Below are 27,187 nucleotides of genomic sequence, written 5' to 3' on the forward strand. Positions count from 1 at the left end.
CATCACAATACATCACATTACATCACAATACATTACATCACAATACATCACATTACATCACAATACGTTACATCACAATACAACATAATACATCACAATACATCACATATAAAGGTTACATAAAACATGCATCACAAAACATCACATTACATCACAATACATTACATCACAATACATCACATTACATCACAATACGTTACATCACAATACAACATAATACATCACAATACATCACATATAAAGGTTACATAAAACATGCATCACAATACATCACATTACATCACAATACATTACATCACAATACAACATAATACATCACATTACATCACAAATAAAGGTTACATAAAAAATACATCACAATACATCACATTACATCACATCACATTACCAGAGAGTGGAGACCATTACCCAACAGCACTCCTATTGTGTCTGAATACACACTACAGCGTATATATAATAACAGGAATTGTAGAGTTTGTATACAATAGGAACAAGCTGTGGCTTTATAGTGATTAATGTGATGTGATATAGTGGTGTTCTCATGGCAACAGAGAGAGAGATTGAGGGTGTGGCTTTGGTGCCTCTTTGTCCGTATAATGCACTCCTCTACAGGAACAGAGATGCTCTCAGCGCTAGCACCTGTCTGTCTGTCTGTCTGTCTGTCTGTCTGTCTGTCTGTCTGTCTGTCTGTCTGTCTGTCTGTCTGTCTGTCTGTCTGTCTGTCTGTCTGTCTGTCTGTCTGTCTGTCTGTCTGTCTGTCTGTCTGTCTGTCTGTCTGTCTGTCTGTCTGTCTGTCTGTCTGTCTGTCTGTCTGTCTGTCTGTCTGTCTGTCTGTCTGTCTGTCTGTCTGTCTGTCTGTCTGGGAGGCTTTTGGACAGAAGTGAGGAAGGAGGAGGAGGGAGGAGGATGTGGGTAATATGGTGGCTTGCCCCTCAGTCCTTAAAGGAGTGTGTCACTGGTACAGAAGATGTTCTTTGTGCTGATAAGAGAGACAGGGATCAGGCTGATGTCAACAGAATGAGGATTTACAGTAAAGATCTCGTCCAGCTTGTACACCTACAACTCGGAAATGATTTAAATCTGGTTCCTTCAGCCATTCCTGCTGTATGAGGAACATTCATGGAGAATAAACAGAGAGATGCATACAACATTACTGGGAGCCAGGATACTGTCTTCAACATCACATTACTGGGAGCCAGGATACTGTCTTCAACATCACATTACTGAGAGCCAGGATACTGTCTTCAACATCACATTGCTGGGAGCCAGGATACTGTCTTCAACATCACATTACTGAGAGCCAGGATACTGTCTTCAACATCACATTACTGAGAGCCAGGATACTGTCTTCAACATCACATTACTGAGAGCCAGGATACTGTCTTCAACATCACATTACTGGGAGCCAGGATACTGTCTTCAACATCACATTACTGAGAGCCAGGATACTGTCTTCAACATCACATTGCTGGGAGCCAGGATACTGTCTTCAACATCACATTACTGAGAGCCAGGATACTGTCTTCAACATCACATTGCTGGGAGCCAGGATACTGTCTTCAACATCACATTACTGAGAGCCAGGATACTGTCTTCAACATCACATTACTGAGAGCCAGGATACTGTCTTCAACATCACATTGCTGGGAGCCAGGATACTGTCTTCAACATCACATTACTGAGAGCCAGGATACTGTCTTCAACATCACATTACTGAGAGCCAGGATACTGTCTTCAACATCACATTACTGAGAGCCAGGATACTGTCTTCAACATACAACATCACATTACTGAGAGCCAGGATACTGTCTTCAACATACAACATCACATTACTGAGAGCCAGGATACTGTCTTCAACATACAACATCACATTACTGAGAGCCAGGATACTGTCTTCAACATCACATCACTGGGAGCCAGGATACTGTCTTCAACATCACATTACTGAGAGCCAGGATACTGTCTTCAACATCACATTACTGAGAGCCAGGATACTGTCTTCAACATCACATTACTGAGAGCCAGGATACTGTCTTCAACATCACATTGCTGGGAGCCAGGATACTGTCTTCAACATCACATTACTGAGAGCCAGGATACTGTCTTCAACATCACATTACTGAGAGCCAGGATACTGTCTTCAACATCACATTACTGAGAGCCAGGATACTGTCTTCAACATGGTCATCTAGACTATGCTCTAAAGGACCCCTGGGGCAGGAACTCCTAGTCAGCACAAGTGCCTCGGCTGCAAGTCACCTAGAAATCTACATCTAAACACCAGAATAAAGCAGCACACACTCCAAACATACATCATGTCTTTTATATACATATCCTGAGGACATGCAATGAAATGAGAGTGGTGCTTCTCCAATCCACATGCAACCACCCACAAAGAGCTGTCATCCTTTTGGATTAAATCGGTGTAATATTAAATTGGTCACTAGGTGGCGGCATGGTATAGCAGCAGGAACTGTTGGAGGCAGAGGCCAGAATTTAACACCCAGAATTGAACCAAAACATACTGCGTTGGAAATGGTGAAAGGTGTAGTGTTGTGTGGGTTGTTAGACAATGCAGAGCAGGCGACGTTCTCGCTCCTTAGTGAGTGGGTCAATGAGTAGGTGCTCCTTGGTTCAAATGGTGCGATTCCAAACAGGAAGGACTGGGTGAGAGAAGGGATCCTTCTGTATGTGTTTCTGATGGGATGTTAAAACGGGTGTGCTGACACAACGTGGTCACTAAAGATCCCATGGCACTTATTGTAAGAGTAGGGGTGTTAACCCCGGTGTCCTGGCTAAATTCACAATCTGGCCCTCATACCATCATGGTCAACTAATGATCCCCAGCTTCCAATTGGCTCATTCATCCCTTCTCCTCTTCCCTGTAACTCTTGCCCAGGTCGTTTCTGTAAAAGAGAATATGTTCTCAGTCAACTTACCTGGTAAAATAAGGGTATAATAAGTAAATAAACATACTGTCTGTGTGTGTGTGTTTTAAGAGCGTCAAATGGTGCTCTATTCTATTAGAATACAATGTGAAGTTGCCAGTGAACTGATCTAATCCCCATTGCTCTCTTTGCCAGCATTGCTTTCAGCACCGTGGACAGGGCTTAACATTCAAATCCACACAGCATTTTACATTTAAGTGTGGAGTCATGTTCAAGTCAGTAAGATAAAATAAAAAAAACCTGTCTTGTGGTGCTGAAATTAACCTGCCAACATTCACTGTCGGAAAGGAGGGTCTTTCCTGTCATATTTCATAACAAAAACCTAGATGAATGCTAGCTTAATGTAAGATTTAGTCATGTTTTGATTCTCCTTATGCTGCAGTAAATGTCATTAAAACTCGTTTTCAACCACTCCACACATTTCTTGCTAACTAACTATAGTGCATGACACAGTCATTTTTCCAACAATTGTTTACAGACTGATTATTTCACATATAATTCTGTATCACAATTCCAGTGGGTCAGAAGTTCACATACACCGAGTTAACTGTGCCTTTAAACAAGTTGGAAAATTCCATGATGTCATGGCTTTAGAAGCTGCTAATTGACATAATTTGAGTCAATTGGAGGTGTATCTGTGGATGTATTTCAAGGACTACCTTCAAACTCCGTGACTCTTTGCTTGACATCATGGGAAAATCAAGATATATCAGCCAAGACCTCCACAAAAAAAAAATAGTAGACCTCCACAATCTGGTTCATCCTTGGGAGCAATTTCCAAATGCCTGAAGGTACCACGTTCATCTGTACAAACAATAGTACGCAATTATAAACACCATGGGACCAGGCAGCCATCATACCACTCAGGAAGGAGACGAGTTCTGTCTTCTAGAGATGAACATACTTTGGTGTGAAAACTGCAAATCAATCCCAGAACAACAGGAAAGGACCTTGTGAAGATGCTGGAGGAAACAGGTACAAAGTATCTATATTCACAGTAAAACGAGTCCTATATCAACATAACCTGAAAGGCCGCTCAGCAAGGAAGAAGCTACTGCTCTAAAACCGCCATAAAAAAAACGTACTTTTTCGTACTTTCTGGAGAAATGTCCTCTGGTCTAATGAAACAAAAAAATAGCTGTTTGGCCATAATGACCATCGTTTTGTTTGGAGGAAAAAGGGGGATGCTTGCAAGCCGAAGAACACCATCCAAACTGTGAAGCAAGGGGGTGGCAGCATCATGTTGTGGGGGTGCTTTGCTGCAGGAGGGATTGGTGCATTTCACAAAATAGATGGCATCATGAGGGGGGAATTATGTGGATATATTGAAGCAACATCTCAAGACATCAGTCAGGAAGTTGAAGCTTGGTCGCAAATGGGTCTTCCAAATGGACAATGACCCCAAGCATAATTCCAAAGTTGAGGCAAAATGGCTTAAGGACAACAAAGTCAAGGTATTGGAGTGGCCATCACAAAGCCCTGACCTCAATCCTATAGAAAATGTGTGGGCAGAACTGAAAAAGTGTGTGCGAGCAAGGAGGCCTACAAACCTGACTCAGTTACACAAGGTCTGTCAGGGGGAATGGGCCAAAATTCACCCAACTTATTGTGGGAATCTTGTGGAAGGCTACCCGAAATGTTTGACCCAAGTTAAACAATTTAAAGGTAATGCTACCAAATACTAATTGAGTGTACGTAAACTTTTGACCCACTGGGAATGTGATGAAAGAAATAAAAGCTGAAATAAATAGTTCTCTCTACTATTATTTCACATTCTTCAAATAAAGAGGTGATCCTAATTTACCAAAGATAGGGAATTGTTACTAGGATTAAATGTCTGTAATTGTGAAAAACTGAATGTATTAAATGTATTTGGCTAAGGTGTATGTAAACTTCCAACTTCAACTGTATGCCATTTAGCAGACACTTTTATCCAAAGCAATTTACAGTCATGCTTGCATACATTTTGCACATGGGTGGTTCTGGGAATTGAACTCACTACCCTGGCGTTACAGGTGCCATGCCCTACCAGCTGAGCTACAAAGGATAACATGCCATGAACGCTACATCGGTGCTACCCAGAAGGATTCTCTCTTTGTGGGAATGACTACAGCATTCACTGTTCTGTTCCTAACAGTGGCTTTTGAAATGCTAGCCGCGTACTGGAGTAGCTGAGATGATTCTAATGTAGGAGGACATGGTTGGCTTTGTAAGGAGAAATCACAGATCTCTATATCAATGGATTGTACTAATACATCAGTTGATGTCCTCTACTTATTCCAGTCCTTCTGTATTTAGATGGTGGTGTTATGGTGTGAATACAGAGGTATATTCTCTGAATGTGTGAGAGTGCAGCCGTTTCTAATAAGGCTTTTGACATTCCCGTGATTGTAATGATAAATATGATTACCCCTCTCTGCTTGATGAACTCTCGCCCCCCCCTCTTCCTCTCCACCCTTTTCTCTCCTTTCTCTCTATCCCCTTTCTGCTCCTCCTCCTTTAGTCGGTCCTGTTCAATGGTCTCATGACATTATTGACATTAATGTAGATATCAGTGCCCCTGCTTCTCAGCTGAAAAGGAGACACAAGACTGGTTTATCGCATGGACTTTCACTGAATACAATGAGACTGAATAGGGTTGAGGAAGGGGTATCTGAATATAATGAGACTGAATAGGGTTGAGGAGGGGTGTCTGAATATCATGAGACTGAATAGGAATGAGGAGGGGTGTCTGAATATAATGAGACTGAATAGGGTTGAGGAAGGGGTATCTGAATATAATGAGACTGAATAGGGTTGAGGAGGGGTGTCTGAATATAATGAGACTGAATAGGAATGAGGAGGGGTGTCTGAATACAATGAGACTGAATAGGGTTGAGGAAGGGGTATCTGAATATAATGAGACTGAATAGGGTTGAGGAGGGGTGTCTGAATATAATGAGACTGAATAGGGTTGAGGAGGGGTGTCTGAATATAATGAGACTGAATAGGGTTGAGGAGGGGTGTCTGAATATAATGAGACTGTATAGGGTTGAGGAGGGGTGTCTAAATATAATGAGACTGAATAGGGTTGAGGAGGGGTGTCTGAATACAATGAGACTGAATAGGGTTGAGGAGGGGTGTCTGAATATAATGAGACTGAATAGGGTTGAGGAGGGGTGTCTGAATATAATGAGACTGAATAGGGTTGAGGAGGGGTGTCTGAATATAATGAGACTGAATAGGGTTGAGGAGGGGTGTCTGAATATAATGAGACTGTATAGGGTTGAGGAGGGGTGTCTGAATATAATGAGACTGAATAGGGTTGAGGAGGGGTGTCTGAATACAATGAGACTGAATAGGGTTGAGGAGGGGTGTCTGAATACAATGAGACTGAATAGGGTTGAGGAGGGGTGTCTGAATATATAATGAGACTGAATAGGGTTGAGGAGGGGTGTCTGAATATAATGAGACTGAATAGGGTGGAGGAGGGGTGTGTCTGGAACTACACACTATTGTTTTACCATGTAGCGATGTAGCTAACTACTGGAACTACACAGTACTGTTTTTTTCTAAAATCATTTCCTTTATGTTTCGGCAATAGACTTGCCTAACTCTCCCTTGAAACATATGTTTTGTGTTCAATAGACTAAATGAAACATTCAGCTGTGCTTGCCATTTGAATTCTATGAAATGTCAGATTCACTGTAGATATGCTCATTTTCTGCAAAAGTAATTTGTATGTAACTTTAGTTAAGTTCACTATATTTTTCCTAAGGGTAGCTTTAGAGTGTAGCTGAACGTCTTTCAGTGTGAAGTAATCGGTAGCTTGGTAAACTATATTTTCAGAGTAGCTTCCCCAACACTGGTTGGGTGTGAGTGTGTAGGATGTGCGAGTTGACGCCAGTACGTAGTAGCTAGGTCCAGCTGGGGCTGTCTGGTAGGCACAGACACATTATGCCATCACCAGTGCTGTGTCACCTCTCCAGCCAACACACACTTACATGACTCTATACTCCAAGCATGTAGACATACAAACATTTTGAAACCTACATATGTGGGCAAACCACATGTAACTGTACAGTACGTACTCATTAAATAATAATGCCTTGTTTAGTTTTTAAACCCACACACACCATTATAAATATATGACTAGTTTCCTGTTTGGCTGGGGAATTGTAATGCAGGTCATTTCATACTTTTCGTACATTTTATACACTGCTTTATTGGTTTCATGGCTCTAGGTAACGAAGTGTTGTGCTCAGTAACAGAGGAGTCTGACTGTCTGTGTGTGTGCGCTCGCGTGTGCGTGTGTGTGTGTGTGTGCGTGCGTGCGTGCGTGCGTGTGTGTGTGTGTGTGTGTGCTCGAGCTGTGAATTCGGCAGCAGTAGAATGTACCATTTTACTCCATTGTAAGGGGGAAGGAGTAAGGTATTTAAGGGAGATTTACTGTGTCTCCTCTGTGTCCCCCTCGGTTCGAAGCACATGGTTCTTTCCGCTTTCCAACCAAACGACAGTAAACAGTGCTCTCAGCCACCGTATCCCCACCCTCACCCCCTCTCTCTCCTCCCTACCCCCGTTGCGTGATTAGTGGGGAAGTCTTGTATTTGGGATAACTGACAGACAGATCCAAACCTGAAGCTTCCCACAGCAGCTGGATCTCTGTCTCTCTTATTCTCTCTCTCTGCCTGTCAGCTTACCTCTGGTGGTGTGTATCAGACACGCCCCCTCCTCTCGCTCTCTCTCTCTCTCTCTCTCTCTCTCTCTCTCTCTCTCTCTCTCTCTCTCTCTCTCTCTCTCTCTCTCTCTCTCCTATCTATCTATATCTCCCTCTTTCTATCCACACACAAACACACAGTCCAAACATCAGATGCAGAGTTCCGGGGAGTGGGGCTCTGAATGTAGATCAGGACCAGTTCATATGTGGTGGTGGTTGTAGCTGGAGGCATAGAGGACTAGTGGCTACACCTCTCTCTTTCTCTCTTCTTTCCTTCCTCCTCCTCTGCTTTCCCGCAGAGTTGTGGGAGCAGACGGCTCGGCTCCAACGTCTTCCTGCTCTCTGGGAAAGTCACCCGCTGGGAATCAATTTATTTTAACCCTTCGCTGGCGCTACTGCTCTTTGGGACTCTGGGAGTCTTTGGGGGAATTTTAAAGGAGGTTTGGGTTGATTTTGTCTGGAATCACTGTAGTAGGAGGTAGCAGGCAGACATGGCGCACGCCGCTGCCCACATTAAGAAGTCCAGAGTGGAGCTGGTGGAGCAGCAGGGTCCTGACCTGAAGGCTCTGGAGAAAGCCCGTCAGAGGAGGATACGTTCCCGGGAACGGGCCGAGCGCAAACGCAAGGTACGTGGCTAGACAGCTCGGTACCCATAATGCTTTGCCTTCACCTGCCCATTCTCACATCCAACACCTCCTGATCATTACCTTCCACGCAGTTATATACCTTCTCACCCCGTAATCAACCACAGCATCCAGGTATGAGGAGAAATACCCATCTTCCATCATTCCGCCCATCTTCCATGTCTAAACCACTATCTACACCACCACCACCATCTAAACCTACACCACCACCACCACTATCTACAACACCACCACCATCTAAACCTACACCACCAGCACTATCTACAACACCACCACCATCTACACCACCACCACCATCTACACCACCACCACCATCTACACCTCCACCGCTATCTACACCACCACTATCTACACCACCACTATCTACACCAACACTATCTACACCACCAACACTATCTACACAACCATCTACACAAACATCTACACCACCACCACCATCTACACCACCACTATCTACAACACCACCACCATCTACTACACCACCATCTACACCAACACTATCTACACCACCACTATCTACAACACCACCACCATCTATACCTCCACCACCACCACAATCTACACCACCACCATCTACACCACCACTATCTACACCACCATCTACACCACCATCACCACCATCTACATCACCACCATCTACACCACCACCATCTACACCACCACAAACATCTAGACCACCACCATCTACATCACTACAACATCTACACCACCATCTACACCATCACCACCACCACCAAATACACCACCACAATCTTCACTACCATCTTAAACACCACCATCACTACCCCCATCTACACCACCAACACCATATACACAAACATCTACACCACCACTACCACCATCTATACCATCACTACCCCCATCTACACCACCACAAACATCTAGACCACCACCATCTACACCACCACAAACATCTAGACCACCACCATCTACATCACTACAACATCTACACCACCATCTACACCATCACCACCACCACCAAATACACCACCACAATCTTCACTACCATCTTAAACACCACCATCACTACCCCCATCTACACCACCAACACCATATACACAAACATCTACACCACCACTACCACCATCTACACCACCACTACCACCATCTACACCACCACTACCACCATCTACACCACCACTACCACCATCTACACCACCACTACCACCATCTACACCACCACTACCACCATCTACACCACCACTACCACCATCTACACCACCACTACCACCATCTATACCACCACTTACACCACCACCACCATCTACACCACCACCACTATCTACACCAACACTATCTACACGATCACCACCATCTACACCACCAACACTATCTACACCACCACCACCATCTACACCACCAACACTATCTACACAACCACCACTACCATCTACATCACCACCACCATCTACACCTCCACCACCACCACTATCTACAACACCACTATCTACACCACTACCACTATCTACAGCACCACCACCATCTACACCTCCACCACCACCACAATCTACACCACCAATATCTACACCACCACCATCTACATCACCACCATCTACACCAACACCATCTACACCACCACAAACATCTAGACCACCACCATCTACATCACTACAACATCTACACCACCATCTACACCATCACCACCATCTACACAACCACCACCAAATACACCACCACAATCTTCACTACCATCTTAAACACCACCATCACTACCCCCATCTACACCACCAACACCATATACACAAACATCTACACCACCACTACCACCATCTATACCACCACTACCACCATCTACATCACCACCACAACCATCTACACCTCCACCACCACCACCTCCACCACCCCACCCCCGCCATCACCTACAGCACCACCTACACCACCACCACCACTTACACCACCACCATCTATACCACCACCACTATCTACACCACCATCTACACAACCATCTACATCACCACCACAACCATCTACACCTCCACCACCACCACCCCCGCCATCACCTACAGCACCTCCTACAACACCACCACTTACACCACCACCATCTACACCACCACCACTATCTACACCAACACTATCTACACCACCATCTACACCACCACCACCATCTACACCACCATCTACACCATCACCACCATCTACAACACCACCACCAAATACACCACCACAATCTTCACCACCAACTTAAACACCACCAGCACTACACCACCACCACCATCTACACAAACATCTACACCACTACCACCATCTACACCACCAACACTATCTACACCACCACCACCACCACCACCAACTACACCACCACCACAACCATCTACACCAGCAACACCATCTACGCCTCCACCACCACCAACTACAGCACCTCCACTATCTACACCACCACCACTTCCACCATCTACACCACCAGCATCTACACCACCACCATTCAACACCAACACCATCTTTAACACCATCTACACCACCACCACCATCCATCTACACCACCACCAGCATCTACACCACCACCACAATTTACACCACCACCACCATCTACATCACTACAACATCTACACCACCATCTACACCATCACCACCACCACCAAATACACCACCACAATCTTCACTACCATCTTAAACACCACCATCACTACCCCCATCTACACCACCAACACCATATACACAAACATCTACACCACCACTACCACCATCTATACCATCACTACCCCCATCTACACCACCACAAACATCTAGACCACCACCATCTACACCACCACAAACATCTAGACCACCACCATCTACATCACTACAACATCTACACCACCATCTACACCATCACCACCACCACCAAATACACCACCACAATCTTCACTACCATCTTAAACACCACCATCACTACCCCCATCTACACCACCAACACCATATACACAAACATCTACACCACCACTACCACCATCTACACCACCACTACCACCATCTACACCACCACTACCACCATCTACACCACCACTACCACCATCTACACCACCACTACCACCATCTACACCACCACTACCACCATCTACACCACCACTACCACCATCTACACCACCACTACCACCATCTATACCACCACTACCACCATCTACACCACCACCACCACTATCTACACCACCATCTACACGAACATCTACACCATCTACAGCACCACCACTATCTACACCACTACCACCTCCACCACCACCACCCCCGCCATCACCTACAGCACCACCTACACCACCACCACCACTTACACCACCACCACCATCTACACCACCACCACTATCTACACCAACACTATCTACACAATCACCACCATCTACACCACCAACACTATCTACACCACCACCACCATCTACACCACCAACACTATCTACACAACCACCACTACCATCTACATCACCACCACCATCTACACCTCCACCACCACCACTATCTACAACACCACTATCTACACCACTACCACTATCTACAGCACCACCACCATCTACACCTCCACCACCACCACAATCTACACCACCAATATCTACACCACCACCATCTACATCACCACCATCTACACCAACACCATCTACACCACCACAAACATCTAGACCACCACCATCTACATCACTACAACATCTACACCACCATCTACACCATCACCACCATCTACACAACCACCACCAAATACACCACCACAATCTTCACTACCATCTTAAACACCACCATCACTACCCCCATCTACACCACCAACACCATATACACAAACATCTACACCACCACTACCACCATCTATACCACCACTACCACCATCTACATCACCACCACAACCATCTACACCTCCACCACCTCCACCACCCCACCCCCGCCATCACCTACAGCACCACCTACACCACCACCACCACTTACACCACCACCATCTATACCACCACCACTATCTACACCACCATCTACACAACCATCTACATCACCACCACAACCATCTACACCTCCACCACCACCACCCCCGCCATCACCTACAGCACCTCCTACAACACCACCACTTACACCACCACCATCTACACCACCACCACTATCTACACCAACACTATCTACACCACCATCTACACCACCACCACCATCTACACCACCATCTACACCATCACCACCATCTACAACACCACCACCAAATACACCACCACAATCTTCACCACCAACTTAAACACCACCAGCACTACACCACCACCACCATCTACACAAACATCTACACCACTACCACCATCTACACCACCAACACTATCTACACCACCACCACCACCACCAACTACACCACCACCACAACCATCTACACCAGCAACACCATCTACGCCTCCACCACCACCAACTACAGCACCACCACTATCTACACCACCACCACTTCCACCATCTACACCACCAGCATCTACACCACCACCATTCAACACCAACACCATCTTTAACACCATCTACACCACCACCACCATCCATCTACACCACCACCAGCATCTACACCACCACCATCTACACCACCACCACAATTTACACCACCACCACCATCTACACCACTACCATCTACACCACCACACCCACTGCTTAGCTAACCACATTTAAAGGACGAGGAATACCCATTCTTAAGCTGCCATCTCTCCAACCAATAGCACCACCATTCAAGAGTCAGAAGTTCACCACCATCTCTGAATGTGCTACCCTTCCCGCATATCCATGCTCAGAAAGGTGCCCATCTCTGCCCATGGACAGGCATCCTCCCTGGGCATTCTCCTCTGGCACACAGAGAACAACAATGCTGTAATCAGCCTGTGCTATAGTCCTTGTGCGTTGCCAGTCAGTCTACACAGAACCTTTCTACACCCCAGGCTGATTGCAGCATAGATTCATTATTCTCTGTGTAGTGCATACATATATATGTGTTGAGGGACTACCTGGTGTTCCAGTACATGATGTGTTGAGGGACTACCTGGCGTTCCAGTACATGATGTGTTGAGGGACTACCTGGTGTTCCTGTACATGATGTGTTGAGGGACTACCTGGTGTTCCAGTACATTATGTGTTGAGGGACTACCTGGTGTTCCAGTACATTATGTGTTGAGGGACTACCTGGTGTTCCAGTACATGATGTGCCGAGGGACTACCTGGTGTTCCAGTACATGATGTGTTGAGGGACTACCTGGTGTTCCAGTACATGATGTGCCGAGGGACTACCTGGTGTTCCAGTACATGATGTGTTGAGGGACTACCTGGTGTTCCAGTACATGATGTGTTGAGGGACTACCTGGTGTTCCAGTACATGATGTGTTGAGGGCCTGCCTGGTGTTCCAGTACATAATGTGTTTACCTTATTGACTGGGATGTCCTGTGGTGCTCAGTGTGACAACTGGGTCAGGGTATAGAGCGAGTTTGTGTGTTTGTCTGTGCGTGTGTCTTTTTCTGTTTCTACCCTAACACACAGTGTCCATAGACAGATTAATGACTGTTCTGCTGTGTCTAAGGAGATTAATGCAGCAGTATTGGAAAATAACACCTGCTCACATATCAAGTCATTACTGTGAACACTGTGTGAGCTATTGTGAACCACACCTTATTTTGAGACGGCGTTGCCTTGGCCACTGGCATGGTGTGACATTTGTGTGTTCGCTGAAGCATTACTATACTGAGCGTGTGGTTGTCCAATTGATGAAGCCAAAATAACAGCAACATACATGGATAGGCTAACCACCCAGTAGAGGACTCTAACAGCAACATATATATGCCATTTAGCAGACGCTTTCATCCAAAGCGACTTACAGTCATGTGTGCATACATTCTACGTATGGGTGGTCCCGGGGATCGAACCCACTACCCTGGCATTACAAGCGCCATGCTCTACCAACTGAGCTACAGAAGGACCACATACATGGATAGGCTAACCACCTAGTAGAGTACTCTAACAGCAACAGCAACATACATGGATAGGCTAACCACCCAGTAGAGTACTCTAAACCAGACAATACACTCTGCATGTCAGTACGAATCCTTAGGCTACTTTGTTCTACGTTCTAACCAGCATCAATCCAGTCGTCAGATTTAGACACAGGGCCCTTTCACCTGCTGGGGAGATTTGCTGCATGTTGTTTTTGTGTTTGTATTTGGTTGTCCCCCTCTGTGCTACTGTTATTCACTGGAGTCACAGCAGATTAGGATGACTGGGATCATCGGTCTGCTCTCTCTGATGTGGTGAACACTGCAGTCCTAGAAGATATATTTGTATATCGCATTTTTGGGGTTGGGGAACAACCGCCAAGTGTTCTGCCGTAAACAATTGACCTCATGTCAGTTCGGTCAAGATGGAAACAGAACTAGGGTTTGTCCTAATGTCCACACTAGCATATCACTGAGTATGAACTATGAAGCAATAAGCATGCATTCTAAGTAGTGTGCTAGTATGGACATTGGAACTTGTCTGTTTGGAGCGCTTCAAAGTCACAGCAGTTGAGGGGGATAGACCAGGGCTGTCAAATGTATTTTCCCCACAGGCCGCATTCGGTCTTTGCCGAGGTATGGAGGGCCGTACTGAAAATGGATCCGTTGCTTTTACAGTTTTTGATGCTCCCTGACTGTGTAGCTTTAGTTTTGACGACTGTTATCAAGCTGTACACAGTGAAGAGACTATAAATGACTGTTATCAAGCTGTACACAGTGAAGAGACTAAAATGACTGTTATCAAGCTGTACAGAGTGAAGAGACTATAAATGACTGTTATCAAGCTGGACACAGTGAAGAGACTATAAATGACTGTAATCAAGCTGTACACAGTGAAGAGACTATAAATGACTGTTATCAAGCTGGACACAGTGAAGAGACTATAAAGAACTGTTATCAAGCTGTACACAGTGAAGAGACTATAAATGACTTATCAAGCTGTACACAGTGAAGAGACTATAAATGACTGTTATCAAGCTGTACACAGTGAAGAGACTATAAATGACTTATCAAGCTGTACACAGTGAAGAGACTATAAATGACTGTTATCAAGCTGGACACAGTGAAGAGACTATAAAGAACTGTTATCAAGCTGTACACAGTGAAGAGACTATAAATGACTTATCAAGCTGGACACAGTGAAGAGACTATAAAGGACTGTTATCAAGCTGTACACAGTGAAGAGACTATAAATGACTGTTATCAAGCTGGACACAGTGAAGAGACTATAAATGACTTATCAAGCTGGACACAGTGAAGAGACTATAAATGACTGTTATCAAGCTGGACACAGTGAAGAGACTATAAATGACTGTTATCAAGCTGGACACAGTGAAGAGACTATAAATGACTGTTATCAAGCTGGACACAGTGAAGAGACTATAAATGACTGTTATCAAGCTGGACACAGTGAAGAGACTATAACTACAATAAATCTACTACTCTGCATTATGAGCATCACACACGTTATTTCTCAGTATAGTAGACCAAGTTTATCCGGCAGTGGTCTGCCACATTATACAGTGTGAATAGGAGATAAAATATGAGTACATAAGAATCAGATCAATATTCCTGTGGCCTTTCCGTGTCAGGAGAGGGAGAGGGGGATCAGAGGAGAGGAGGAGGGCAGCAGGGGTCTCCCAATGATCAATTCTCACTGGGAGACCACTCAATACCCCCCCTCTGTCCCTCTCATTCTCTCTCTCTCTCTTTCTCTCCCCTCCCCACATAAACACATGTCCTTCGGGATATGAATGGTTTAATGCATCACCAGTCTCTAAGCAGACTGTCACCTCTCAGTGTAATATCTTTATAGGGCTCTGTCTCCATCTCTGTTGCCAACTAGTACAAAGACCAGATGTTGTCATTGTGAGAGCAATGGCTGTCATTTCATTCATGAAACTATGTGTCCAGACTCAACTACTGAACCGAAGATCATGTCCCTTCATCACCTCTCTGACCTGTACTGGCAGCGGTGTGACAAGCCCAGTGCTTTATCTCTTAGTCTGGTGGAGGCATGTGCGACCCGTCACATTTTTAGCTGAAGGAAATGAATAAATTATATCTATATTTTTTGTATGTTATATTCTATTTTTTCATGTTATTTTGACATTAGTACGTGTCACATATCAGTTTACAAACAATGTAATTATTATTATTTTTTTAACGTATCATTGAGTTAATAAAGCCGCAAACAAACATGGTTTATTTTTTACTTTCTTGAGTAAGGCAGGTTCAAAATACAGGTGTTTCATCCTAGCTCAGTGCTTTCTGTGGTGGTGGGGCAGCCAGTGGAAAAAATATGGAGAGTAGGGGTTGGTAATGTTCTCTAGTTGCGCCGTGATTGGCTGAGTGTTCGTTCACCCATGGGGACACTACGTCACCGCAAGTCTAGGGGTAGAGCTCGAAAATTCAAGCCCCTTGGGTCCGTCCATAGTGTTACATTAGAAGTGCCCATCCAAGAAGGCTCAAGGTCATTGGCAGCAGATAAAATGATGTCAAATCTCGTTATATCTACAGTAGCTTTGATTGGACTGATCATGTCAACATTATACTTTCAAAATCTTAGCTAGCAGTCATCATCATAAATCAAGTTGACAATCTACTGGCAAATCCGTTTAATCATTTTCATATGAAGAGAAATAATGAAGAGAAATTAAAGATTAAACATATCTGTGCTAATCAGCCATTGGACATAAACATTACACAACAAGTTGTACATCTCAAATTCAACAATGGTCTGGAAGGAATCAGTGGCTATCTGCAAGCATTGCAAAGCATTCATTAGCCTGCTATTCAGTGCAATGGCTGTGTCGTACAAGTCTGGGTTTAAGGGTCTCTTTTCCACGCTTAAAATGATAAACATTCAACATTGGCCATGCTGTCAATCCAACATGATTTCTGCCACGCACAAAACAACTGTAAACTCGCAAATGGGAAATCAGACTTCGGTGAGTTCAAGACAACTGGGAACTCGGGAAAAAACTAGCTCCGACTGGGAAAATACGTTTTGAAAGGTCATCCAACACGGAATTGTAAGTCAGGAACTCGGGCCTCTTTCTAGAACTACGACTTGAAGATCACTGACGTCCTCATGATTCAAATGTTTTTTTTCCGATTTCCCAGTTGTCTTCGCCTACTGTTCTGACTTGGTGGTGCACATGTAACCTGTTTTAGAGAAATGTAGTCATTGAATATTGTAAGAGCTTTCATTGTCTGCTTATATGCCCCCTTTTATTTATTGTACGGTTCTGACTTGATGTACATGTTCTGATCTCTGTTGCTGTACATTTCAAAAGTGGTGAACAAATAGTTAAAATAACTACGTCGGTCCTAGCGCACTCAATTAATGTCTTAATGGAAATGACGGATTGCCTCTTATCCGCTTGTCGTCACATTATGCCAGAATTTGTATGTCTCAATTGTCAGAAGAAACCACATTTGTTTAAGCAAGTCAGCCATATCAGCTGTGTTTTTTTTAAAGGCAGTAAACGAGGCTGAATGAACTGTTTTGCTGCCAGACAAGGTTCCGCTGATAGCCAGGTGTAGCAGTGGTAAGCTGTTGGGATTGCTGTTGGGACTCCACTTTTGAGACAGCTTTATGTAGACCCTAACAGTTTGTGGGTACCTTTTGTCACCGTTATAGTGCAATTCATGTATCGTTTAGTGTTGTGTTGTGTAGTGTAGTGGCTTTGCTGGCATGCATCCCCATTTTTGTTTGCCCCACCAATATTGACATGCTAAAATCGCCACGGGGTGCAGGACAGAAGATGTATGTTGTAATTGCATCACTGAAGGCTTAACCAAAGTAAACACTACCCTGTCCAACAGGGGGAAGGGAAAAACATTGGGATTCAGTGAAAAACATCCTGTCTCCCATCTGTGTGTTTTGGCCAGGAGGCCTGGTCCTCTCTCACCATGCTAGTGTAGCTATGTATTCAGATTCAGAAAAGTTTCATATCCTCGAAGAGGCAATTCATCTTGCAGCAGTCATAAAACATATAACATCTAAAAAATTAAATACCAAAGGATATTTACAAATAATTAGGCATAATTAGGCACTTAGCAAGTCCATAGTGCAAGTGCAGTTAGTCCAACATTTGTTAAGATGCAGAATTGCATTTGGAATAAAAGTCTTGGCCCTATGTGTTTTATACCTTAGGTAGTCTGTACCGGTGTCCAGAGGGAAGGAGCTAGACTTCAGAGGGGAGTGAATGGGAAGAGTCAACCGCTATTTTATTGGCTTTATACTGTAGAGGGTTGTTCTTGCTGTTGCTGCCCCATGATTTTTCCACAAGTCCACTATTTTCCACTATCTTTGCCCAACCTATTTTTCTGTGCAACCTTGATATTCCCAAAACCAGCAGGTCAAGCAGTAGGATAGAATTCTCTCAATGACTTATTTATAAAAGAGAAACATGATGGTTAGATCAGCATTAAAAAAAGTGCAGTTTTAATAGGAAGTACAGTCTCTGTTGGCCTTTCTTAAAAAATAGTGACAGTACACTGATCCCAGGACAGCTTGTTGTCAATTACTAGCCCAAGGTGTTTGTTCTACTCCACTATTTCTCGCCTTTTATCAGTGATGGTGTGTGCATGGTAGTGTTCCTTCGAAAGTCATTCACCGTGCCCTTTGTTCTTGATGTATTTAATATTAGATGGGATGACTCACACCAGACAGTAAAATCATTCAGAGCCGGTCCGTGCTCCATCTCATCCCCTTCGAGAAGACTGACCAAAGCAATATCGTCAGCATATTTGATCCGGTGGCGCCCTGGGAACCGGCTCCGGCAGCTGTCTGTGTACAGTATGTATAGTACTGGTGAAAGAACACTGCCCTGTGGGGTTCCAACTGAAGTAGTGTGCACCTCAGAGAGTATGTTGCCAACTCGTACCTGCAGAGACCTATCAGTTAGGAAGTTGGTGATTCATGTGATAAGCACAGCATCAAGTCCGAAGTCTCCTCTCAGTCTGTCCGCGAGGACCAACAGATTGATTGTGTTAAATGCTGAGGAGAAATCTGCAAACATGGTACACACAATGGTTTTACTGCCCTCCAAATGCATGTACACCAGATGTGAGAGCGAGAGGATGGCATCATCAGTCCCTCTCTCTGTAAAAGGATGAATGCAAATTGGAGGGGGTCAAGAAGGTGCCAAATAGCTGATGTTATCATGACAGTTACAGGAAGTCAGTGGTCATAAGCTGACATCAGTTCGCATGACTAGTGACATCAGTTGTTTCGGTCATTTCTGGGAGCTGCCATCACCCTTTTTTTTTAAATATACTACAAGCAATCCATTTTACTTACTTTCTGAGTTTATATTCCATTCCACCCCTTTTGTGTGTTGTTACCCAGTTGTGCGATGGGCCAAGTTGGGGTACTTTGAGTGTACACATCCAGTGTTAATCCTCACAGTTTGAGTTTACACGTTCCCTCCCTGCATCAGTGTACTATGGTCACCCACTGACAGAGTGCATCAGGGCTGCTCTGCAGTGCACTATCTCACGGTGTACCGATAACACACAGGAGTGAGATTACACTAAAAGTTCTCCCTGACATAGAGGTGCAGGTTTCTCATAAATGTTGAGGATTTTCAGTGGTTGTTGTTTCCGTGGGTCACACAAAGCTAAATTAGCACGGCACGAGCTGAATTAAATGTAAAAGACTGTGAGAATAAAACGTTTGCTATACGCTCAGTGCTCCTTTGACATTTCACAGAGGTACTCTTGTTTTTGTGAGAAATCTTTAAAAAAGAGAACAAAATGTATACTAATATACGAAAATACTACATGACATGTCTCAAAATCGTCATCTATCTTACATTTATCTTATTTTATGTCCTGCGGTTTCAAGAAGAAAGATGAAAAGTTCTACAGGAAACTGAGCCTGTCAGGTAGCCAGTAGTCTTACTTCTTGCACAGAATCCAACCTAGCTGACGACGATGCAATATTCCTGATTTTTTGACCACGTTTTTTTCTTTGGCCTCCTTCGATTTAGTCACCCTAATTCTGGCCATCCTTCAAGGGTAAAAACATATTATTAGGATCATTCAAATATGGTGTCACGTGACAAATAAACCTCGATTTGATATGAGGTTTGGACCATTGGTTTTCTTAGAGGATTATCTACACAGATAACATATATTACCCATTGGTCAAAATATGGGTTTTTGATTGGACACCCTATCCTATGCGTTTATGGATTTTGGGACCGATACACGTTTTGTGGACGGATTCAAGAGAACCAAGGATGGGGACACCACTGCTGTGCTTACCCCAGCAAACTGGACCTGTGCTGGGTAGAGGAACCAGGATTTTGGCCTGGATGTGGAGATCTGGAGGATGACAGGGAGATGTCCTTGGTAAAAGCTGTGCTGATGAATAATTGAACAGTGTGTCTGTCCTCAGACGGCGACACAGCAACACAGACTACAATCTTCTTTGATGCATTACTAAGTGAGTGGTGGTACATCCAGCAGTTGCCATACCAGGCAGTGATGCAACCTGTCAGGATGCTCTCGATGGTGCAGCTGTAGAACCTTTTGAGGATCTGAGGATCCATTCCAAATCTTTTCAGTCTCCTCAGGGGGAATAGGTTTTGCCGTGTCCTCTTCACGACTGTCTTGGTGTGCTTGAACCATGTTTGTTTGTTGGTGATGTGGACACCAAGGAACTTAAAGCTCTCTGTAACGGCGTTCCTTTGTCGAAAGAGAGACGGACCGAAATGCAGCGTGGTTGTTACTCATGTTCTTTAATGAATGATCGCGATACATGAAATAACTAAATAAATACAAAAACAACAAACGGAACGTGAAACCTAATTACAGCCTATCTGGTGAACACTACACAGAGACAGGAACAGTCACCCACGAAATACACAGTGAAACCCCGGCTACCTAAATATGGTTCCCAATCAGAGACAACGAGAATCACCTGACTCTGATTGAGAACCGCCTCAGGCAGCCAACCTAAGCTACACCCCTACTCAGCCACAATCCCAATGCCTATCAAAAACCCCAATACGAAACACAACATTATAAACCCATGTCACACCCTGGCCTGAACAAATAATTAAGGAAAACACAAAATACTATGACCAAGGCGTGACACTCTCAACCTGCTCCACTACAGAATGGGGGCGTGCTCGGTCCTCTTAATGTTCATCTACTCATGCACATTCACTTACTGTACCATCGGTTATTACTGAAGACTGAGGTACGGTAGCAGTGGTGGCTGGTGGCACTTTAAATGGGGAGGACGAACTGATAGTATTGGCTGGAATGGACTGAATGGAATGGTTTAAACACATCAAACACATGGATGAGTTTGATATCATTCCATTTAGTCCATTCCATCCATTATTACGAGCCGTCCTCCCCTCACCAGCCTCCTGTGTATGATATGTATGCTTATACAAGACAAAGGCTCTGCAAATATTGTACATTTTGGGTGTTTGGCTAAAATGGCTAGAACTGATAGAACAAGAGATATATAATTTATCTAAGCCACTCTCTCTCACTACGCTCTGCCTCCCACCTTCCTGCCCTCTCCTTCCTCCTCCATTTAAACTCCTGTGGATTAGTGTACAGTATGTGGATGTACCCTATGTAGTTCAAAGTGTGTCTGCCGGTATTTCAAGTACTGCAGCTACAGTAAACCGTAAAGAGGTTGGATATGGGATTTATCTCTGAACTAGTGGAATGTACTGTTGTATTTGATTTGAACTTGTTTGACAGCTTAGATCACATGATTCATGTGTATTTGATGAGTTTTAGATACAGTATTAGAATTCTCTGTATTTTCATCACTGTGAGTTTGTCAAAAAAATCTAGAATTGATTTAGTCGTAGTAATCAGTTTTCTGTCTAGATGTGGTGTGACTACTGGTTTATGGTTCTACTGTATACCATGTTTTGCTCTTAACTGGGATTGGGGAAATCCAGAATTACAGTCTTAATTTATTACAGTCTACGTGACCATGGTAACCAAAGGGGATTCATGTAGAGTATGTCACAGACAAAGATGATTGTATTGCCATTTTGAAATCTGAATCTGACTTCTACAGAGTTCTTTCTACAGAGTTCTACAGAGTTCTACAGAGTTCTACAGAGTTCTACAGAGTTCTACAGAGGTCTACAGAGTGGACATGCACTGAAAATAGTCTGCTCTTCATCAGTGTTGTGGAGAGGAAAAGGATATCATTATGTTGTATTGTCACATGCAGTGCAGTGAAATGTGTTGTTTTACAGGTTCAGCCATAGTAGTACAGCGCCCCTGGAGCAAATGAAGGTTCAGTGCCTTGCTCGAGAGCACATAGACAGATCGCTCACCTTGTTGGCTCAGGTATTCAAACCAGCAACCTTTCGGTTACTGGCCCAACGCTCTAACCACTTGGCTAACAGCCATCCAAGACAAGGGGTATCAATAATGAAATGCAGAGAAGCGAGGGAGGTAGAAAGAGCTGGAGGGATGGTGAGAGAACCAAGAGAGAAATGTGAGCGGGGTGTTGATTGGATTTTTACTGCCAGGGTCCAAATTACGGGGTCGAACCACAGGTAGAACCAGCTAGGTCTGATATGTGTAATATTGTTGCTAGCTGCTACTCCCAACCAGCAGTGTGGTATTCATACGAGTCATCCGTTTATCTTTGTCCATTTGTGATCACTGAATATTGATGTTTCTAAGTACTAAGCATTTATCCATACCATCCATCTGTGCAAGATCATCTGTACTTAACGCAAAGTCTCCACTTGGTCTCCTTGAAGAGCTACATTAAGTCACTGCTATGTGGGCGTCCCGACAGCTATTTCCAGCAAGGTTCAGCATCTCAACACGCAGTCCGTAGTGCTTTTTCAGTCTGCAGTGTGTTCGCTTGGTAAGGTGTCGTGATAAACTGTGTGCCAGGGATATCTGGTGGTGAGATTAACTTCTCACCAATTAAAATGACCCAGTGACTTCAGTCTCTGTTTAATTTCCCCCGCTGGTCCCAGGCCAGGTTCTAGGGCTGTTTTTGGGACAAACACAGATTCCCTGTCAATACTATTGGTCCACACACTACAGAGTATTGGACTCCACACTGTGTTCAGCTGCAGAGACCTTGTGTCGGAGGGAAGGGTAGCTCTTGTTGGGAGGTTCAGGTGAAGGGGATGCAGATTACATGGCTGACGGATGATTCAGGATTCACAGTTTTTGGGACCATGAGAAGGGTGAGGGATGTTTGTCTTCAGTGTTTAGGTATGTGGTATGTGTTCAGAGGCCATTTTGATGTTGTGATGAGTGAGTGATTGGGTTTCAGATTTGTTTAGCCCCGAAAACCCTTTGTGTTTTTGTTTTGACTGAATTGGGTATTTGAGGAGTTGGGTTCAGCACATTGTAACATTGCATACATATCAGGGTTACCCTGACTCAGTTTCCACCGATCTCCATTCCCTTTGATCCTGTGCTGGATTGACTTCTCCGCCCCAATTGACGTCCTCACTGACGTCTGGATATATGATGAGTAGCTGTAGGACAACCTCACAGAGAGCCTTTGGACTTTCATTCTGTTCCCTCTCTCTTTCTCTTTTTCTCATTTTATTTTTGGAGATGGAAAACAAGGCTATTTCTTGGCAAACTACAACTGTAGTGCTGCTGGTTCTTGTAGTTTATATTAGAGGTTCCAGAAGTACTGTGGTGGATGGTTCCAGAAGTACTGTGGTGGATGGTTCCAGAAGTACTGTGGTGGATTTTTTTTTTTTTTTTATTTTTTTGACACACTGAATTCTGTCTGCAAAGTAGTTGGTGAACCAGGCAAGGCAGTAATTTAAAAAACCAAGGCCATTGAGTCTGCCGATAAGAATACGGTGATTGACAGAGTCGAAAGGCCAGGTCGATGAAGACGGCTGCACAGTATTGTCTTTTATCGATGGCGTTTATGTGGATGGTTCCAGAAGTACTGTGGTGGATGGTTCCAGGAGGACTGTGGTGGATGGTTCCAGGATGACTGTGGTGGATGGTTCCAGGATGACTGTGGTGGATGGTTCCAGGATGACTGTGGTGGATGGTTCCAGGAGGACTGTGGTGGATGGTTCCAGGAGGACTGTGGTGGATGGTTCCAGGATGACTGTGGTGGATGGTTCCAGGAGGACTGTGGTGGATGGTTCCAGGAGGACTGTGGTGGATGGTTCCAGGAGGACTGTGGTGGATGGTTCCAGGAGGACTGTGGTCACGACAAGGACAACCCGGCCGGCAAAACCCTCTCCTAATCAGGATGACGCTGGGCCAATTGTGCATCTCCTCATAGGTCTCCCAGTCTCGGCCAGCTGCGACACAGCCCGGGATTGAACCCAGAATCTGTAGTGACGCCTCAAGCACTGCGATGCAGTGCCTTAGACCTCAGTGCCACTCGAGAGGCCTCATCGCTGTGTTAGTAATATCCTGGTGTTACCTCTGTCTGTCGTCTGAGAGTTTAAACCATTTAAACCGCAGTTTTTTTATCCCTTTGAACAGCACAACTTGAATCATTAAAACAAGCACTTGGGCCTCCCGAGTGGCGCAGTGGTCTAAGGCACTGTATCGCTGTGCTAGCTGTGCCACTAGAGATTCTGGGTTCGAGTCCAGGCTTTGTCGTAGCCGACCGCAACTGAGAGACCCATATGGCGGCGTACAATTGGCCCAGTGTTGTCTGGGTTAGGGGAGGGTTTGGCCGGCAAGGATGTTCTTGTCCCATCGCACACTAGGGACTCCTGTGGTGGGCCGGGCGCAGTGCATGCTGACACGGTCGCCAGGTGTACTATGTTTCCTCCGACATACTGGTGCGGCTGGTTTCCGGGTTAGGTGGGCATTGTGTCAAGAAGCAGTGCGGCTTGGTTGGGTTGTGTTCCTGAGCACGCACGGCTCTCGACCTTCGCCTCTCCCGAGTCCGTACGTGAGTTGCAGCAACGAGACGGTAACTACCAATTGGACAACACGAAATTGGGGAGAAAAAGGGTTAAAAAAATAAATACATGTAATTAAAAAATACACGCACCTCACTCACCGGTGACATGATGTCAACTCTTGGGTACAGCTGTCAGTTATAAACAGTACAGCATGTGAGATGTCAACCTCTTGGGTACAGCTGTCAGTTATAAACAGTACAGCATGTGAGATGTCAACCTCTTGGGTACAGCTGTCAGTTATAAACAGTACAGCATGTGAGATGTCAACCTCTTGGGTACAGCTGTCGGTTATAAACAGTACAGCATGTGTGATGTCAACCTCTTGGGTACAGCTGTCGGTTATAAACAGTACAGCATGTGAGATGTCAACCTCTTGGGTACAGCTGTCGGTTATAAACAGTACAGCATGTGTGATGTCAACCTCTTGGGTACAGCTGTCGGTTATAAACAGTACAGCATGTGTGATGTCAACCTCTTGGGTACAGCTGTCGGTTATAAACAGTACAGCATGTGAGATGTCAACCTCTTGGGTACAGCTGTCAGTTATAAACAGTACAGCATGTGTGATGTCAACCTCTTGGGTACAGCTGTCGGTTATAAACAGTACAGCATGTGAGATGTCAACCTCTTGGGTACAGCTGTCGGTTATAAACAGTACAGCATGTGTGATGTCAAAGTCTTTTGCAGCGAGATGATTGGCAAATGGCTCGTCTGGTGCGGCTGTCGCCATAATCCATGAAGATGAGGAAAGGGGATGCAGTAGAATAGACACTACGGTAGATAGGCTTGTTAATAAAGGTAATCTTGTGCGATGTAGACAGACACAATATTGATATTAGCATTGGCTAGCTATAATGGCTACTCTTCTCTGGCCCAACTGACCCTTCGCTAAGACTCGCCCCCCTTAGTTACTGTTGCAACCTCGGACAACATATTCACAGGAAACCCAATTCACTGGTTCTAACCACTGGTGCAGTCCTCTCACAATGATTTCAAACTGTGTTTTTAATGCTCATTGAAATTAAACACAGACTACCCCTTGCTAATCAGGAGACTCTCAGGTATGTTGTGGTGGACTGTCATTTCAATTGCTTCACGGGAACCTGGTAAAAAATAAGGTTTTAGTGTTGCTCGCCACTGGAGGGCTCTGAATACACTGACAGCATGCAGCCAAAGTTACTAAACACTTTTGGAGCTAACTAGTGCTCTCTGAAATCGTATCCTGATGTTGACAGCAGATGAAAGTTTTAATGATAACATGGCTAACTTAGCTAGCTAACATAAAAATAGAAGTTATATTAACTGACTAGCTAGCTAGCGTTAGCAACGTTGGGTGGTCAGAAATCGCTAGCTAAGTAGCTGAGCTACCAAACAATGTAACAAAAGTATAATTTCAGATTCGAGAAAATACTCCAACAGGCTTTGCATTTCAGGAACACTGTTCAATTATTTAGTAATAAAAAATAAAAATTGGATGATGCCCTCAATGGCTTTCATGAGTTTCAAACGTGAGCTTGTCCGAGGTGTTGGACTCGACGACAGTCATAACGCTCATTGGAGCGTTGCGATTGACTGCCCAAAATTCTGGGGCAGGGCTTTGCGAAGGGTCAATTTCTCTTACTGTATATGTGTCGTCTCGTGTGATATTGATATTAGCATCGGCCATCCATAATGGCTACTTTTCTCTGGCCCAATTCTCCCTCTTCGTATTTGTTGGCTGTCAATTGAGAGTGAAGCCATGGTCAACGCCAGATGAGTAACCATAGATGAACATCTTGTCTGGTCTTGTCTGATATAGATATTATATTATTATTTATTATATATTATTATATATTATATAGCCAGGCAGCTGCCCGGTGGGGAGTTGTGGTTGGTTGAAAGGGGTCTCAATGAAGGGGGAAGGGGTTGGTTAAGCCGCTGAACCAAATCGACCCTAAATCTCCAACATCTGGCCCAGCCTCTGGCCAGTCGGCTTGGCTACAATCTGGCTGCCATGGTAACAGCAGTACTAGACGTTAAGCCGTATACTGT

At 44.6% G+C, this 27,187-nt stretch overlaps 1 protein-coding gene across 42 annotated transcripts in view; it reads left to right on the plus strand.

Annotated features, from left to right (window-relative positions):
- Positions 1–27,187, plus strand: part of LOC124014455 (ankyrin-2-like) — a 296,971-nt gene that overhangs the window by 147,738 nt on the left and 122,046 nt on the right. For 13 of the 42 annotated variants that reach the window (XM_046329470.1, XM_046329471.1, XM_046329472.1 and 10 more), the window contains exon 1: positions 7,738–8,270. The exons of 3 other annotated variants lie outside the window; for them this stretch is intronic. In XM_046329470.1, coding sequence (XP_046185426.1) covers positions 8,136–8,270 — 135 coding nt within the window. In that variant the 5' untranslated portion in view covers positions 7,738–8,135. Of the gene's footprint in view, positions 1–7,714; positions 8,271–27,187 lie in introns of those variants that run through there. 26 more of the 42 variants (XR_006835021.1, XR_006835022.1, XR_006835023.1 and 23 more) reach the window with 9 other exon arrangements.

This window comes from Oncorhynchus gorbuscha, linkage group LG25, assembly GCF_021184085.1.
Source record: "Oncorhynchus gorbuscha isolate QuinsamMale2020 ecotype Even-year linkage group LG25, OgorEven_v1.0, whole genome shotgun sequence".
Lineage (NCBI taxonomy): Eukaryota > Metazoa > Chordata > Actinopteri > Salmoniformes > Salmonidae > Oncorhynchus > Oncorhynchus gorbuscha.